Source organism: Colletotrichum acutatum (genome assembly GCF_030867785.1).
Source record: "Colletotrichum acutatum strain CBS 112980 chromosome Unknown BDZ83scaffold_130, whole genome shotgun sequence".
NCBI lineage: Eukaryota > Fungi > Ascomycota > Sordariomycetes > Glomerellales > Glomerellaceae > Colletotrichum > Colletotrichum acutatum.
Window position 1 is genome coordinate 1,604 of NW_026849124.1, and position 13,738 is coordinate 15,341.

Below are 13,738 nucleotides of genomic sequence, written 5' to 3' on the forward strand. Positions count from 1 at the left end.
GCCGGTGGTGACACTGAACATATTGTGGCAGGGCGATGTTTGCAGATGAACCATATGGAGCATTCCTTCAGTCTCATCACGACATACGGGGACAATTATTCGAAATGTCAAGCTAGAACCGGCCTTGGCAAAGATGCGCAGCACTTTTTTACGAACGCTTCTTCTGTCCAGTGCGCGAACTGCGGCCAAGACTATAGACACGAGCTGGCAGGAGTCCAATATTGTTGAGGCCGGCTTGGCCTTTTTTTTCGTCTCCATTCTCACAAGTCCATGCGGTGGGCAGCAGCAGCAACAGCAGTAGCAACAGCAGCAGCAACAGTCAGCAAACAGGGTAAAGCCAGTGGAGGGACAAATCCGCAATGCACAGGAATTTGGAAGAATAGAAAGCTCTGCATGCGAATCCTGTCATGGCTCTTCTCTCATCAACATCTAGTAACGTGTTTCGAGGTCCAAGAGGCGGGTCCTCCCATCTCTTGGCGGCCAGAGCTCAGATCGTGAAACGAATGTCCCGACTCGGACAGCCGGGGGTCCCCCGTGAGGGTCACACCTATCTGCCCTTCCCAGCTCGAGTTGTGCTTGATGCTTGCTGTAGACTGCAGTGCTGCTTCAAGCGTTGCTCTGCAGCTGCCAGCATCATCCTCCCGTGGTGGCGGCGACGGCGGCGCGGGAGGGAGGGAAGGGAAAGGGAAGGGCGGACCGCAACGAAAGAAGCGCGCCGCGCGTGCGCAGACGCCCCCTTCGACTCTGACGTGCGTCACGGTGCGTATCCTACCTGAATGTCTCTGATGGGCCCCCAAAATCTGAGATCGGATACGTATACCTTCTCTTCTGCTGGTCTTTACCACAGTTGATGATGTATTCTGCTACCTACTATTTACGACTATGTCGTCTGGTATCTGCCAAAGACGTGATGTTCCAGCCCGTCCTGAGGCGAGCTTTGAACAAGCATATGCATGGGCTATTAATATTTCCCGATTCATAACCTACCAGCCACCCCTGTACCCCTGGACTCTCTCTGTGTCTGCGAGTCCGTACGGATAGGTGCAGCACAGGACATAGCAGAAGCAGAGAGAGAGCCGCAGCTATGATGGTCCCCTCCAATTCCCATGCGGTGCGTGGGTGATCGACGTCGAGATGGCCCCCATCCACCATTGTTCAGATAAGGAAGTCTTGAGGAATGAATCAAAGAAGCAAGCCAGCCGCGGGTGTGTGTGACACACGGCCCCTACATGCGAGGATTCGCGGCCTTGGTGTCCTGGCGGCCCCCCGATTGGCCGACCCAACCTACTTCTCATTCTCTCTCTCTCTGAGTACGGTATCTCATACGCACTCTTAGTCCATCTCCCGTCCTGGCACGCCTCTCTCTCTCTCATTGTATTCTTGGCACGGCTACGACCGAACTGCTGTCTTTGCCCAAGCCGTGTCGATCCAGGAGTACCCCTCGGGCCCCAAAATACTTCGAGGCTTGTATCACTTCACATCGATGGGCCTGCCCCTTGACCCTGGCCGCAGGTTCTTCTCTCCTATCAATGTACATCAGCTACCGCATTTGTGACCCTGGTCTGAGACAGGCGACGGTAGGCGCCCTTCACCATAACTCTCCTTCAACCACCAGCCTGCCCATCCTCTTGCTCGCCGTCTTGCCGGACCCACGACAGCCAACCCCTGGCCTTGAGATCCTTCCTCTTCTGGCGAACGGTCGTCGCTCATCTGGGTTACCCTGTGCATGGTCGGTCGTGGGGGTACGTCTTGGAAATTCGCGAGCCGGCTGGCGGCCACCACGACTCACCCAAACGCCAGCCCACGTTTCTCGCAAAGAGCCTCACTACACAACTTCCCATTGCACCCGCAGCCCTCACGACACTGCACATATACACACACACAAAGCAGCAAGCTGGGCCTTGGTATGCAGGATGTGTTGACACTCGGCCACCGAAGCCAACGTAACCATATGTTACCGCGATGCGGTATTGCCGCCCGCTTTGGATCTTCATATCTGTGGATCTTCATCGTTGCTCGTCCATACCCTCCTCTCACAGTCCAATATTGCTTTCCTTGGCATGGACAGAACAGACACCCTACAGTACACGCCCTCCTGCGGGTCTCCCGTCTTAACTTCGAGCCAAATTTGGTGTTGAGACGTGCCCTCTCTCGTACCGCACAGTTGTTCCAAGGTCAGTGAGCCTCACAAACACCTGGAGGAGACAAGAGACAGCAGACACATCCATCCCCCTTCTGCCGTACAACCTCCACTTCTCAAACAAGGGTGGCAGAAACCAAATACGTCTAGTCTCCAGTTACCGGACTGTCTTGTCTCATACGCACACACTTTGGTGTATTTTTGTTCTTTCTTCACTCCCCCCTGCTTCTTGCTGCTACTACTGATGCCTCTCACCTTGACTTGACTGCACGTACCTGTCTCCACCGGACTGATACCCTGTTTTATCAGTCAGTCTGTATCTATTCTGAGAACCAGGGCTTGGTCTGAAGAACCGGACTCATTACGCACCCTCTCATCTTCTCCAGTCTCTCGAGATATATCATCCGGTCCAAGACCTCCAATCTTAGCATCAATCCACCGGAGCTGGAATCCCCTTGTTCAGCGACAGCAAGTGCCCCTTTTTTAGTTCTGTTTGGTTCTTGGTTCACAACATTCACCATCGTCGCCTCCATATATCAAGAACTCCATACCCCATCTTTCCCCAGTTGCCTCTTGTTTGGTCCTTACCCACAAACCGACACTCACTCAACAACCCCCATACGCGAGCGAACGACTTATTCTCTGCGAGATTCGACGTGCTTTGCCTGTTTCCTGCTTCGACCGGTCACCACCAGCGAGCATATACATCATCATATAAAACAACAAAAAAAAAAGATTTCCACAATGGATCGGAGAGATCCCCAACACTCGGCGTGGACCGAGTCCGAGGTGTCGACGCGCAAGAACTCGGCAGAGTGGCAGACTTCCAGACCAAACTCACCCAAGCTGGCACCACTAGACCTTGGATTCGTCGACGAGAAGAAGGGCAAGGAGACGGAGAAGGACGGCTACAACACATCCATCACGCCCGTCGTCGAGAAGGGAACAACACCTCATGCCGCCGCCCACAGCCACCTGCGTGATGTCCCAGGCCTTGGAATGATTGACATCAACGACCCCAACCGCCCGAGGATGGGCTGGAAGGCGCGTATCCACCACTTCACCTGGGCGTGGTACACCCTCACCATGAGTACGGGAGGTCTCGCGCTCCTCATCTTCGCACAACCGCACCAGTTCCCCGGACTGAGGCAAATCGGTACCGTCGTCTATGTCATCAACATCATCCTCTTCGTCCTCGTCTGCTCGGCCATGTTGACAAGATTCTTCCTCTACCCCGGAGACATGAAGAAGTCCCTGACCCACGAGCGTGAGGGCTTCTTCTTCCCGACCTTCTTCCTGTCCATCGCAACGCTCATCACCAGCACGAACCGATACGCCATTCCCGAGAACGATGAGACCCTCGTCTGGGCCATCCAGGTCGCCTTCTGGGGCTACCTCATCGTCACGCTCATGTTGGCCATCGGCCAGTACAGCTTCGTCTTCGCCAGGCACAACTTTGGCCTCCAGACCATGATGCCGACATGGATTCTTCCCATCTTCCCCATCATGCTTACTGGTACCATTGCCTCCGTCATCGCCGACACCCAGCCTGAGATCGCGGCGGTGCCCATCGTCGTTGCTGGTCTCACTTGCCAGGGTCTTGGTCTGTCCGTCGCCGTCCTCATGTACGCACACATGGTCGGCCGCCTCATGTCTGCAGGCCTTCCCCACCGCGAGCATCGCCCTGGTCTGTTCATGAACGTCGGTCCCCCGGCCTTCACTGCCCTCGCTCTCATCGGCATGGCCAACGGACTCCCTAACAACCTCGACCCCGACCGCGATGGAATCATCATCGACGCTGGCATCATCAGGACCATTGCTCTCATGAGCGCCATCTTCCTCTGGGCCCTAGCTGCCTGGTGGTTCGGTATCGCTACCATCGCCGTCATCTCATCGCCTCCTGTCTACTTCCACTTGGGTTGGTGGGCCATGGTCTTCCCCAACACAGGTTTCACTCTTGCCACCATCACCATCGCCAACCAACTGGGCAACGAAGCCGTGAAATGGTTCGCAACAGGAATGAGTGTCTGTCTACTAGGAGCTTACTGCTTCGTTCTGTACCACCACATCAGGGCGGTCGTTATCCAAGACATCATGTACACCATGAGGGACGAGGACTACAACGACCACTGAGCAACTTCACGGCACAGCGGAGGAGAGGGGAGACTGTTTAGGAAACGGGTTGTCTGCGACTCGATCGCAAGGTTCATCGCAGTACGCAGTTCCGCACACGGATTCGTACTTGCACAGTCTTGGGCCAGGGTTGGCTCACTGTTCATGCTTCAATGTTCATAGCGCCAGACGGATGTCTGGGAGGTTTCTGGCAATATTTCCGCTCTGGCCGAGCGAAAGGAGTTTAATCATTTTTGGGGCAGCATATCTCATCAGCGTGCAAAAAAAGCAGCGCGCACAATTCCAAATTGGATTCTTTTTTCACTTTCTTGAAATACCCTCCAGTCTCTACCTGACTATTTCCCTTTATCTCTCATTTTCTCATTGATGTATCTTACGGAGTGCATTCATATCATCACATCACGGCGGGCATTGGGGGAAATGGCTTTTCTTTCCATAGACTTTTCACATAGAGATCGGACGGTCGAACAGAACACCTTTAGAGGAAACACTCGACGAGTACCCCGGATAAAACAAAACTTTGCTGCTCGAGCGCTTCTTTGCCTCCCATCCAACTCTCAGACGTGCCCTCTCCCCCCTCTGCTCCCCTTGTGAATGGGTAACCAGCCGACTCAAGCAATCAGAAACGTCGTCTTTTCCCGCTTAGTCAACATCTCGCCGTCCATGACTCCATCACAATATGCCTCCCCTACGAAACAGTACATCGTCCCGTCTCCGGACGGTCTCAGGACGTATGGGATCCGAGAGCCGAACAGTATCACCACCAAGTCGCCCGGGCATGCCTCGCCCGGACCCATGCCCACGTATCCCTTGCGCGTCATATATGGACACTTGCCAGTCATCTTGTCCATATTCTCACTATAGTTGGACTGCCCCGGAATTCGTCTGCTGAAATCGTCCAAAAGCTGCTGGCGTTCCTCTGGGGGAAAGACCTCGAACGTCAGAGAGAGCATCTTGTGGCAATGCATGCAGTCCTCGTAGTCGCTTCTGACGGCTGGATCGGGTCGTTGGTACCTGTAGACAGCCCCTTCGTTCCAATACAGATCTGCCACGGGTACCCGCCACATGGCTTCCGCCTGTCTGTCACTATTTTCGTAAATCTCGTGGCTAAATCCCTTTGCAGCTGCCTCCTCACACAAGGTATTGATCGTCTGGAGAAGCTTGTAGCGGCATTCTCGACCTTGTTCCCACCTCCACGCGTCGCCTGTTGTTTCGATGGTGTCAACAATGATACCACGAATCCCGAGCACGCCGCGGTCGTCCGTGGGCACAAGCTCAGTCGAGGTCTCGCCTGAAGCCTGCAAAATGCGCTGGTCTGCATCCTCGAAAGCGTACAAGTAAGAATGCTCTAACGTCGGCCTCCACTCAGGAACCCAAGATGGGAGCCCTTCAATGTCCTTTGGGAACTGTGAGAATGAGAGCATCTCTACACGGCCGACACGAATAAGAGCACAAGCTGCGTCGATGAAGGTAGGCCGGCTATCCTCGGTGACATAGTCTGGAGTAATCCCCAGTCTATCCGCATCATTGGCAATACTGAGCAACCCGTAGATTCTGTCTCGAAGTCTTGTCACTTGGGCGTCCCCATCGACGTACGCCTTCTTCAAGACGTAATAAAAGTCATCTCCCGGGCCTAGGCCCTTGAAAAAGTTCCGCCGCCTACGTCTCAGGGACATCAAAGGACTCAAACGACGTTGCTGGGCCTTGAGCAGAAGCTGCCTAAACTCGCTGGTTTCAGTCGGCACGCTGAGCACTGATATGCACCCGTCCCAGACGAGGGTAGCGAAAGGGATCAGGTCCAGTCTTACTGTCTTATAGCCGCAGAGGAAGAATGGGTCGGAACCAAGAGCTTGCTCTTGGATGATCCAGACCCGAGTGAACCACAATCTCTCGTTCCAGGCGATCATCTCGCTTAAGAGGAGTTTGAACTTGGCCACGGCTTTGGCCATTAGAGGCTGGTATTGCATAGTCACTGGGTCTTCTGGGTTCTCGTTTCTCATAATACTGTGCAGTAGCGGCAGTCATTCCTTGGTGAGATAGCTCTCGATCGCTAGGTCAGCAGCCTCTTGTCCAATCTCTTGCAAACACTCCATAAGGGTATCGGAGTTGTTCTCTGCCGGACCCAGCCAGACGATAACCTGTTCCGCTTTGGTGTAGATCTGGGTCATGAGGGCCACCTGATTTCCCTTCTCCGCACCATCCTCCTGGTTGATGCAGATCTGGTCGATCCAGAGCGTGACAAGCTCATCTTTACGACGAATGTGTCGCAGCGCCGTGTCGAGCGAGGCCGTGATGAGCAGGCTCGCACCCTCGATGTCAATGCTGTGAGTTGCTTCCGATGTACCCCAGGTGTATGACAGCGCTTTGTATAGCCGCGGCGTGGCGATCGGGGTCGTCGAGAGGGCGCATCTGAGAGGGCTCGAGTAGTGAGACGACGCGTTGTCAGAATCACCTTCGTCTGTATTACTGGGTGCCCCGGACGCGGATGCGGATGCGGCGTCAAATCCGTGTGTCGATGGATAGAGTTCGAGAAGTCTGATGTGAGTTGATGCCGAGGGCAGGATTACCTTGTCATTTGTATAGCTGAATTCAGCAATGTCTTGTTGATCCGGCAAAGGCGGCACGGAAGGCACGGTTGCCGTCATTGTTGGGACGAAAGCCGCGACTACTGAGGCAAACACAAGGGAAGCCCATGCACAATCAGTGAATGGTGTTTATCGGCAGGGTCCTCCCTTTATGTGTCTCCGTTACTCCAAAACCGTAGGGCTGCTAGCTCATCGACTAGGGCCCGTCTCTTAATATTTCCGGATCTGGCTTTCAGCTGGTGACTATTGATAACGCTACTGCAGGACATGGCCAAGTTTATCCATTTCATCGACTCAAAGCCTTGTCGAAGAAGCTAATCATGTGAGCCCGGGGTAGACGGGAATGTCCCAGTCGTTTTAATCCCGTGTTGTTGTTGAACATGAAATCGAGCGATCATGCTAATATTCTTTTGTTTACGTAGAATACTGTGACGTTCGTAGACATACCTGAAGTAAGGTAGTCAAACCTGGTTTCTGCGGGACACGCAATTGGTAATCAAGGTTTTCAATTACTCATCTGGTGATGATCAGCCATCGAAGGCAAGGAATCCAATAGATCACAAATCATCTTATAATCGGACTGATCTAGTGCTATGGGTATTCGCCGCTGTTGGTTGTAAGATCTTATGCAGGCGAGGTCTGTTCGATATCTTTGCAACCTCATAAAACATCGAATGGGAAAGAATGCAGGTAAGTGCCAGTAAAGCAGCATTGATTAACGGAGACAAGTTGGTGGCCCTCCCATGGTCTAGGTACTTTCTTGAAAAGCTTGAAAGGTTGGTCGACTTCATCGTATAGACTTGAGCGTGAGCAAGACTTTGCCTCTAAGTGTAGGTTTTTCCTTCTACTTGGAATGCGAATTTGATTTGGTCAGTACTCAGAAGGGAGAAAATTAATTCAAAATGTGCTTCTTGTCTAGAATGAGATAGCTGGTCATCAGCTAGAACAACTTCATTGTCCAAATGGATGGAGAAACTAAGCCCGAAAAGAAACATGGTTAAAACATTCCCATAGCAATGTCATGAATTCTAGGGAAGAGCTGTCTAAAAAGAAACTGGTTTCAGGTTGTTGACGCAGACCCAGAGTTTTGCTAGAAGAGACTTCAATAACTCTGCCTGTCCAAGTCCGCTGGCCTTTTGATCATGCTGATTCGATTCCTTGTCTTGTCAAGCCTCACCTAGCCTTGCAATTCCATGTCGTTGGAGCATAATCCTTGCTAGCACCTCCGGGTACAGGACCATCCCCTTGACACTATCAAGGGCCTCATCCTCCAGCATACTTCGCGCCCAACTCGTTCCCGCCAGATTCCCTTTCTTCAGGAAGCCTCCTTCCAGAATACGCCGAATCAGGGTCGAGCTGAATGTTAAGGGCGGGGCATCCGCTGGAACGAAGCGAACCCAGGTTTCCGAGTCCCCGATCCGTCGGCAGACTTTGATTTTCCGTCCCTCGGGAATAACGTCGTTACCGTGTCCCATCTCCTCATTTGCATTAGAATTATCTGTTGATATGTGTGTTTCAGCGAGACCGTCGGTACCTGTGGCTGGTTCTTGGTCCACGTCTGTGTTGCGATCATCCACTGATACGTATGTTCATTAGCGTATGTCTCCATGCTCTTTGAGCCTAAAGTGAGAGACTGGCCCACTTACTCTGATGTGGTTGCTCAGCTGCCCCGGCAATCAATGGAGGTAAGAGTAGCGTAAAGCGAGAGTTGTGCTCAATAGCTCTCTCCTCGACAATCTGGTGCACCGCGTTGGTATAGTCGGTTTTCTGATTCATGGCTTTGGTATAGTCGATGGCATCCTCCCAGAACCCATATCCACGCATTTTCTCGAGTTGCCCTCCAGGTTGAAGAAGATCGAACTCTCTTCCTGCATTGCTCAAGATGGTTCTGTAGATTTCGAACCCCCATCCAAACGTCCCGTATACACGCGTGGGTACGACGTGATCAGGTCCTGCGACCTCAATAAACTTGAGATCGAAACCGTCTCGCTTGACTGCTTCCAGAACACGAAGCCACATATCTTCAAACTTGAGCCTGCCACCGTCGTGAGTCCAGTACTACTGGGGCTCATTCGAGTCACCGTGCCAAAGTCGCACGCGGTCGGCCATATTGAACATGAGCCATTGCTGTCTCCTTTCGGCCTTGCGTTCCAGAACTCTTGTGCTGACTGGATATACGATGGCAGCGATCACGTTGAGGTCTTGGCTGCCTTCAAATGCCCGTCGGAGGAGATTGTAATGGCCCAGGTGCGGCGGATTGAAGCAGCCCGAGTAGATGAGGACGTTGTTCTCCTGGCCCTTCTTCAGCTGAGGCCTTCCCGGGGCGGATCTTGGGCCGAAGATGTTCGTGTGATGGCAGCCAATTGTGGAAAGAGACGGTTCGCAAAGACATGGTCCCCAGACATCTGAGAGGTATTGTCCTAGGTCGGCAGTCTCATCTTGTCTCTGGTAAGGATCATCATCTTGCAATGACATTCAGGCGTTTGGGCTTTTGGCGATGGGACAATTTAGCTGCTGCTGAATTGGTGTGAAGTGGGAAAGGTTTTATTTTGGGAAGGTTGCAATCTTCAACTTGACTCGAGCTTGGTGCTTCTGGGTAAACACGTGACTAGCTGTCTGTGTTTCCGGTTTTGATTTACTAAGGCATACCGAATTCGAGACTACGTCCATGGAGAGCGTGGTAATGGGACGTTGCTGGTTGTAGACGTGAGGAGTGACCGTAGACTACCTGAACAGACCATGGCTGGGAGACGTGGCTTGTTCTGTATGCTGATCATGAACTAAGAGGAAGCTATAGTTGAACGCTATATGCATATCATGACTGCTTCTCTGTCTTGAATATGGGTGCAAAGTATTGTTGAGGATACAGTTGCGGTCTCTTCTAAATGTGACATGGACACATTCAGAGGCCGATGTAGAGGAATGGGTAGATTCAACAAAGCCTCCCTCCTTCACCCCTTACAACACTTGACAGGATTCAGGTGCAAAATTGTTCAATCTTTGTGATGATTATGACGAAGTCATCTCTATCTTTATGAAGTATTGTAATATGTGTCTTTAACATGAATGAGAATTTGTAATTGATAAGAGGTATACCAAAAAGAAGTTGCGAGTGATTAAAAGTTGGGATTGGTTGGTGGATCTCCATTTCAACATCTGTTGTGTGCGTCTTAGTGTGCCAAAATCTGAGCATTCAGTCTTAGAATAAGTATGGCAGAATGAAGATCTTTGAGTAGTTCAATTAGAAGGCTGTTCCCAACCAAAGTTTCGGAGGCAATGGGCTCAGTCCACAGGCGATGACTGAGATTAGATGTGGGAATGTTTGTCTGATGGCTAAACCAAGGGCCAGTTCATCATAAAAATGTTGCCCACATCAACCTCAACCACCTCGGACAGCGAAACCAGGCCCAGGATGGCCAAAATTAGCGCACGGCTAGTAAACCAGGCGCTCCAATCTACTTCTTTTGGCAAAGAAGAGTTCAGTCTCATATCGGAAGTCTGGGGTTTGAATACGCTTCAAGACTCGAGGAATCTGAAGCTTGAAAATCATTCAGGATGGAAGTGTGATAGCCTCACTGGCAGGAAGAAGGTACTGACTGAGTTATATTCACCAACACGCATACTTACCTGCTCATGGCCAACCGAATATTTGAATGCACGTCGTTGCCGCTTGTCGGCGTCCCGCAGCCAAGGCATCTTTAGGTTCACCGTCGCAGACTTTAATTTCAAGTGAAAAACCTTCACACCCAAAGCTTCGCGAGCGTAAGTGTCAAGCGTATGATTCCTTATAGTCGTACCAAAGAGGCTTTTCGTGATAGAGATTCTTTGCAGCTCAAAGACGACCCCCTATCATTCAAAGTATCGATTAGAATGAATCGGCCGAGGAATTGAAAAGACTGAGGCCGCCCCAGCGAGAGGGCCGGGCGTCCCACTGCGGCCCCGCTGAGTTCTGCACCGGTGGACGGACCACGGCGCTGACCCACAGAGCCTGGAAAGCAGTGGAAAGGACCCCGCACTCACTCACTCACTGTACAGTCATCGGCCGCTTCACTCGTCCCGGCCCGAGAGTTCGCAACTCTCGAAAGTCCCGCTTCCGCGCTACTCTTCCAGTTCTACAACTCATCAAAGACTTGGTCTTTGACTCACTCTCTCTCACCCTCTTCTCAGCTTATTCATCAAACATGGCTTCACCTCTCAGAATTGGATACGTGCCAGAGCACTTCTCCACGCCCCTCTATTTCGCCAAGGAGCACTTCGGCCTTGATGCCACCTTAGTTCCCTTCCCCTCCGGAACGGGACACATGATCACGGCCATTCGCGGCGGCGAGATCGATATCGGTATCGGTCTGACAGAGGGCTGGATCGCCGGCCTCGGCAAGGAAGACGCCCCTGGAGATGGCGGCTATCGCCTTGTTGGCACCTACGTTGACACGCCCCTCTGTATGTTCATAAGACCAACTGCTTAGAACCCTACTGACATGGAAACCAAAAGGCTGGGCCATCTCAACCGGTGCCAAGCGCCCCGAAATCACCTCAGTAGACTCTCTCCAGGGTGGCAAGATCGGCGTCTCCCGCATCGGCTCCGGCAGCCAGATCATGGGCTTCGTCCTGGCCGACCAGCACGGCTGGCTCACCCCGTCCACCCCGGCACCGTTCTCTGACACTGTGATTCTCAACAACTTTGAGACCCTCCGCAACGCCGTCAACTCGGGCGCTGCCGACTTCTTCATGTGGGAGCACTTCACCTCCAAGCGCTACTACGACTCGGGCGAGATCCGCCGCGTAGGCGAGATCTACACGCCCTGGAGCAGCTGGAAGATTGTCGCCTCGACAGCGCTGGCCAAGGAGGGGCAGAAGCTCGACTCGAGGATCAAGGATCTGTTTGAGAAGCTTGACAAGGGCGTGAAGCACTTTAACGAGAACAAGGATGAGGCTGTCAAGTACATTAGCACCCATCTGGATTACTCTGAGGCGGATGCTAGGGAGTGGCTGAAGACGGTCAAGTTTACTGATGGTGTGGAGGGTGTCAAGCCCGAGGTTGTGAATAACACGGTCGATATTTTGAGGAAGGCTGGAGTTTTGGTGGAGGGTAAAGGCAGACAGCCCGAAGCCATGGTAGCCAAGGACTAAGCAACAGGTCAAATGAGACGAAAGATTTCACGTTCATCGCCCCATTTTCTATCCCATCGCTTCCAGGGAGCGACACTGCGCATTCCGTACACAATCACGGTAAGCTGCCAAAAGAAAGGGAGATGCAATCGTTTTGACTCATGAATTACCACCATACTCCTGGAATGTCCCGACACTAACGTTAGGGTATCTAGCATTCTCATCGCCACTTGCCGTAATCGTTGTTGACGATTACAAAGTCGTGAAGGCACCTTAAGCCTTTCCCGACTTGCCTTTCCTTCTCTTGCCCTTGCCCGCGAGGAGATCGCGCTTCTCCTGCTTGCGCGTCTCCTTGTCCTTGGCTCCAATAACACCAGTCTCTGAGCCACACGGCCACTTTGCAAGCACGGCGGCCTCATCCTCCTCGCTCCACTCACGCGGCAGCACGGCGAAAACAAGGTACGAGGTATGCGTCTTCAGCTCCGGCTCCGCGCGGTGGATAATGCGACCCTGCAGCCACGGCTTGCCCGCGAAGGGTCCTTCTTCTTCATCGCCATTTGTAGCTTCTCCCGCTTGGTCCACGTCCATGGCGTTGCCTGCCGGCGAGTCGTCTGCCGAGTTGGGGTCTGCCGGGTTGTGGTACTCTCTCGTTCTTCTCTCGATCTCGCGAAGCTTGCCGACTGCCTCGCCCACGTCGCGTGCGCTCGCCGCGATACCGCGATCGGGCTGGCTGTACCCGGCACGGTCTCGGATGACGTTGAACTTCTTGTGGGAGATTTCAATCATGTCAATGTCCACCCATCCCAATTGTCTCATTGTATTGATCGTTCTTTGTACCTGCTCGATGCAGGGCGAAAAGGTACAGATGTAGACCGACTTCTTGGGATTTAACGGAGAAACCCATTCTTGTGTCTCGCCTTCTGTGTCCTTTGTCGCTGGCTTTCGTCGTGACAGATGGGGGAGGGCCTCCCAGGGCGCGGGTAGATCGAGGAACACCGACTCTGCCTCGGGGCTTTTGCCGTCCACCAGGAACCCGCCGTTATAAACGTCTCGATGCGAAAGCTTCACGATGCCTTCCAGCCCGTGCGCAGTGATCTCTTCCTGCATCTTCACATAGCGATCCTTGTTAAATTCGAAGCTGAAGACCTTGCCCTTTCGTTGAGAGTCGTCTTCGGGGTATCCGCTGTATACCGCACGCGCCGAAGCGTGAGTGAAACTACCACTTCCTGCGCCAGCTTCGATAAGGTGGGTACCGGGCCTCGCTCGTATGCGCTGGAGGACGTAACTGTAGTCGGGGGTGTAGACAACTTGTGTTCGGTGCGGCAGGCCCGCGGTCCAGAGTTCGGCGGTAGGCTGGAGAATGTGCACGAAACCGCTCGCGGCGGTGGCCGCCTTCTTAACCGGTGCGATAGATTCCGCCTCGGCCTCATCTCCTGCTGCTGGTGTTGATGCGTCCGTTTCCTCCTCCTTCCTCTTGCGCTTCCGGCCTCTGGAGCCAGTGTCAACAATTGAGGCACGAATTTGCGACCCCCATGGTACGTTAATCAGGGTAGAGTGGGGGAATGAGCCGAATCGTGTGTTGAGGACTGCTCCTTCGGCATAGCCGTCGACCGCACCGGTAGAATCTTGGAGGATGAGAGGAACGAGGTTGTCGCGAGAGAGCTGCACAATTGCGATGGAATTGGCTGACGTCCTAGGGCCAGGCTGAAGGAATGGAGACGGTTTCGTCAGTTTCGTGATGTCGGTCGCCATTCTGACTGGTAATAAGCCA

At 52.9% G+C, this 13,738-nt stretch overlaps 5 protein-coding genes across 5 annotated transcripts; 2 read left to right on the forward strand and 3 right to left on the reverse strand.

Annotated features, from left to right (window-relative positions):
* The first annotated feature begins 2,586 nt into the window (after nucleotides 1–2,586).
* Nucleotides 2,587–4,545, forward strand: BDZ83DRAFT_636539 (C4-dicarboxylate transporter/malic acid transporter). Its single transcript, XM_060509259.1, has one exon. It carries the CDS (start codon nucleotides 2,885–2,887, stop codon nucleotides 4,271–4,273), a length of 1,389 nt encoding a protein of 462 aa, XP_060359968.1. The 5' UTR covers nucleotides 2,587–2,884; the 3' UTR covers nucleotides 4,274–4,545.
* A 339-nt stretch (nucleotides 4,546–4,884) lies between these two features.
* BDZ83DRAFT_723218 (heterokaryon incompatibility protein) lies at nucleotides 4,885–6,918 on the reverse strand (the record flags this gene model as incomplete). The annotated part of the gene is given in 3 exon segments (XM_060512537.1): nucleotides 4,885–6,277; nucleotides 6,362–6,605; nucleotides 6,618–6,918. The coding sequence occupies 3 exon segments, from the start codon at nucleotides 6,916–6,918 to the stop codon at nucleotides 4,885–4,887; spliced, it is 1,938 nt and encodes a 645-aa protein (XP_060359969.1).
* A 983-nt stretch (nucleotides 6,919–7,901) lies between these two features.
* BDZ83DRAFT_734470 (uncharacterized protein) lies at nucleotides 7,902–9,333 on the reverse strand (the record flags this gene model as incomplete). Its single annotated transcript, XM_060512945.1, has 3 exons — nucleotides 7,902–8,434; nucleotides 8,505–8,893; nucleotides 8,921–9,333. 3 exons carry the CDS (start codon nucleotides 9,331–9,333, stop codon nucleotides 8,025–8,027), a joined length of 1,212 nt encoding a protein of 403 aa, XP_060359970.1. The 3' UTR covers nucleotides 7,902–8,024.
* A 1,706-nt stretch (nucleotides 9,334–11,039) lies between these two features.
* On the forward strand, nucleotides 11,040–11,988 carry BDZ83DRAFT_723219 (uncharacterized protein; the record flags this gene model as incomplete). Its single annotated transcript, XM_060512538.1, has 2 exons — nucleotides 11,040–11,298; nucleotides 11,351–11,988. The coding sequence occupies 2 exons, from the start codon at nucleotides 11,040–11,042 to the stop codon at nucleotides 11,986–11,988; spliced, it is 897 nt and encodes a 298-aa protein (XP_060359971.1).
* A 252-nt stretch (nucleotides 11,989–12,240) lies between these two features.
* Nucleotides 12,241–13,719, reverse strand: BDZ83DRAFT_723220 (tRNA methyltransferase complex GCD14 subunit; the record flags this gene model as incomplete). Its single annotated transcript, XM_060512539.1, has 1 exon — nucleotides 12,241–13,719. One exon carries the CDS (start codon nucleotides 13,717–13,719, stop codon nucleotides 12,241–12,243), a length of 1,479 nt encoding a protein of 492 aa, XP_060359972.1.
* Nucleotides 13,720–13,738: the final 19 nt, after the last annotated feature.

What these genes read in the sequence shown, in the direction of transcription:
- BDZ83DRAFT_636539 (XM_060509259.1), top strand. Translation starts at nt 2,885, where the DNA reads ATGGATCGGAGAGATCCCCAACACTCGGCGTGGACCGAGTCCGAGGTG.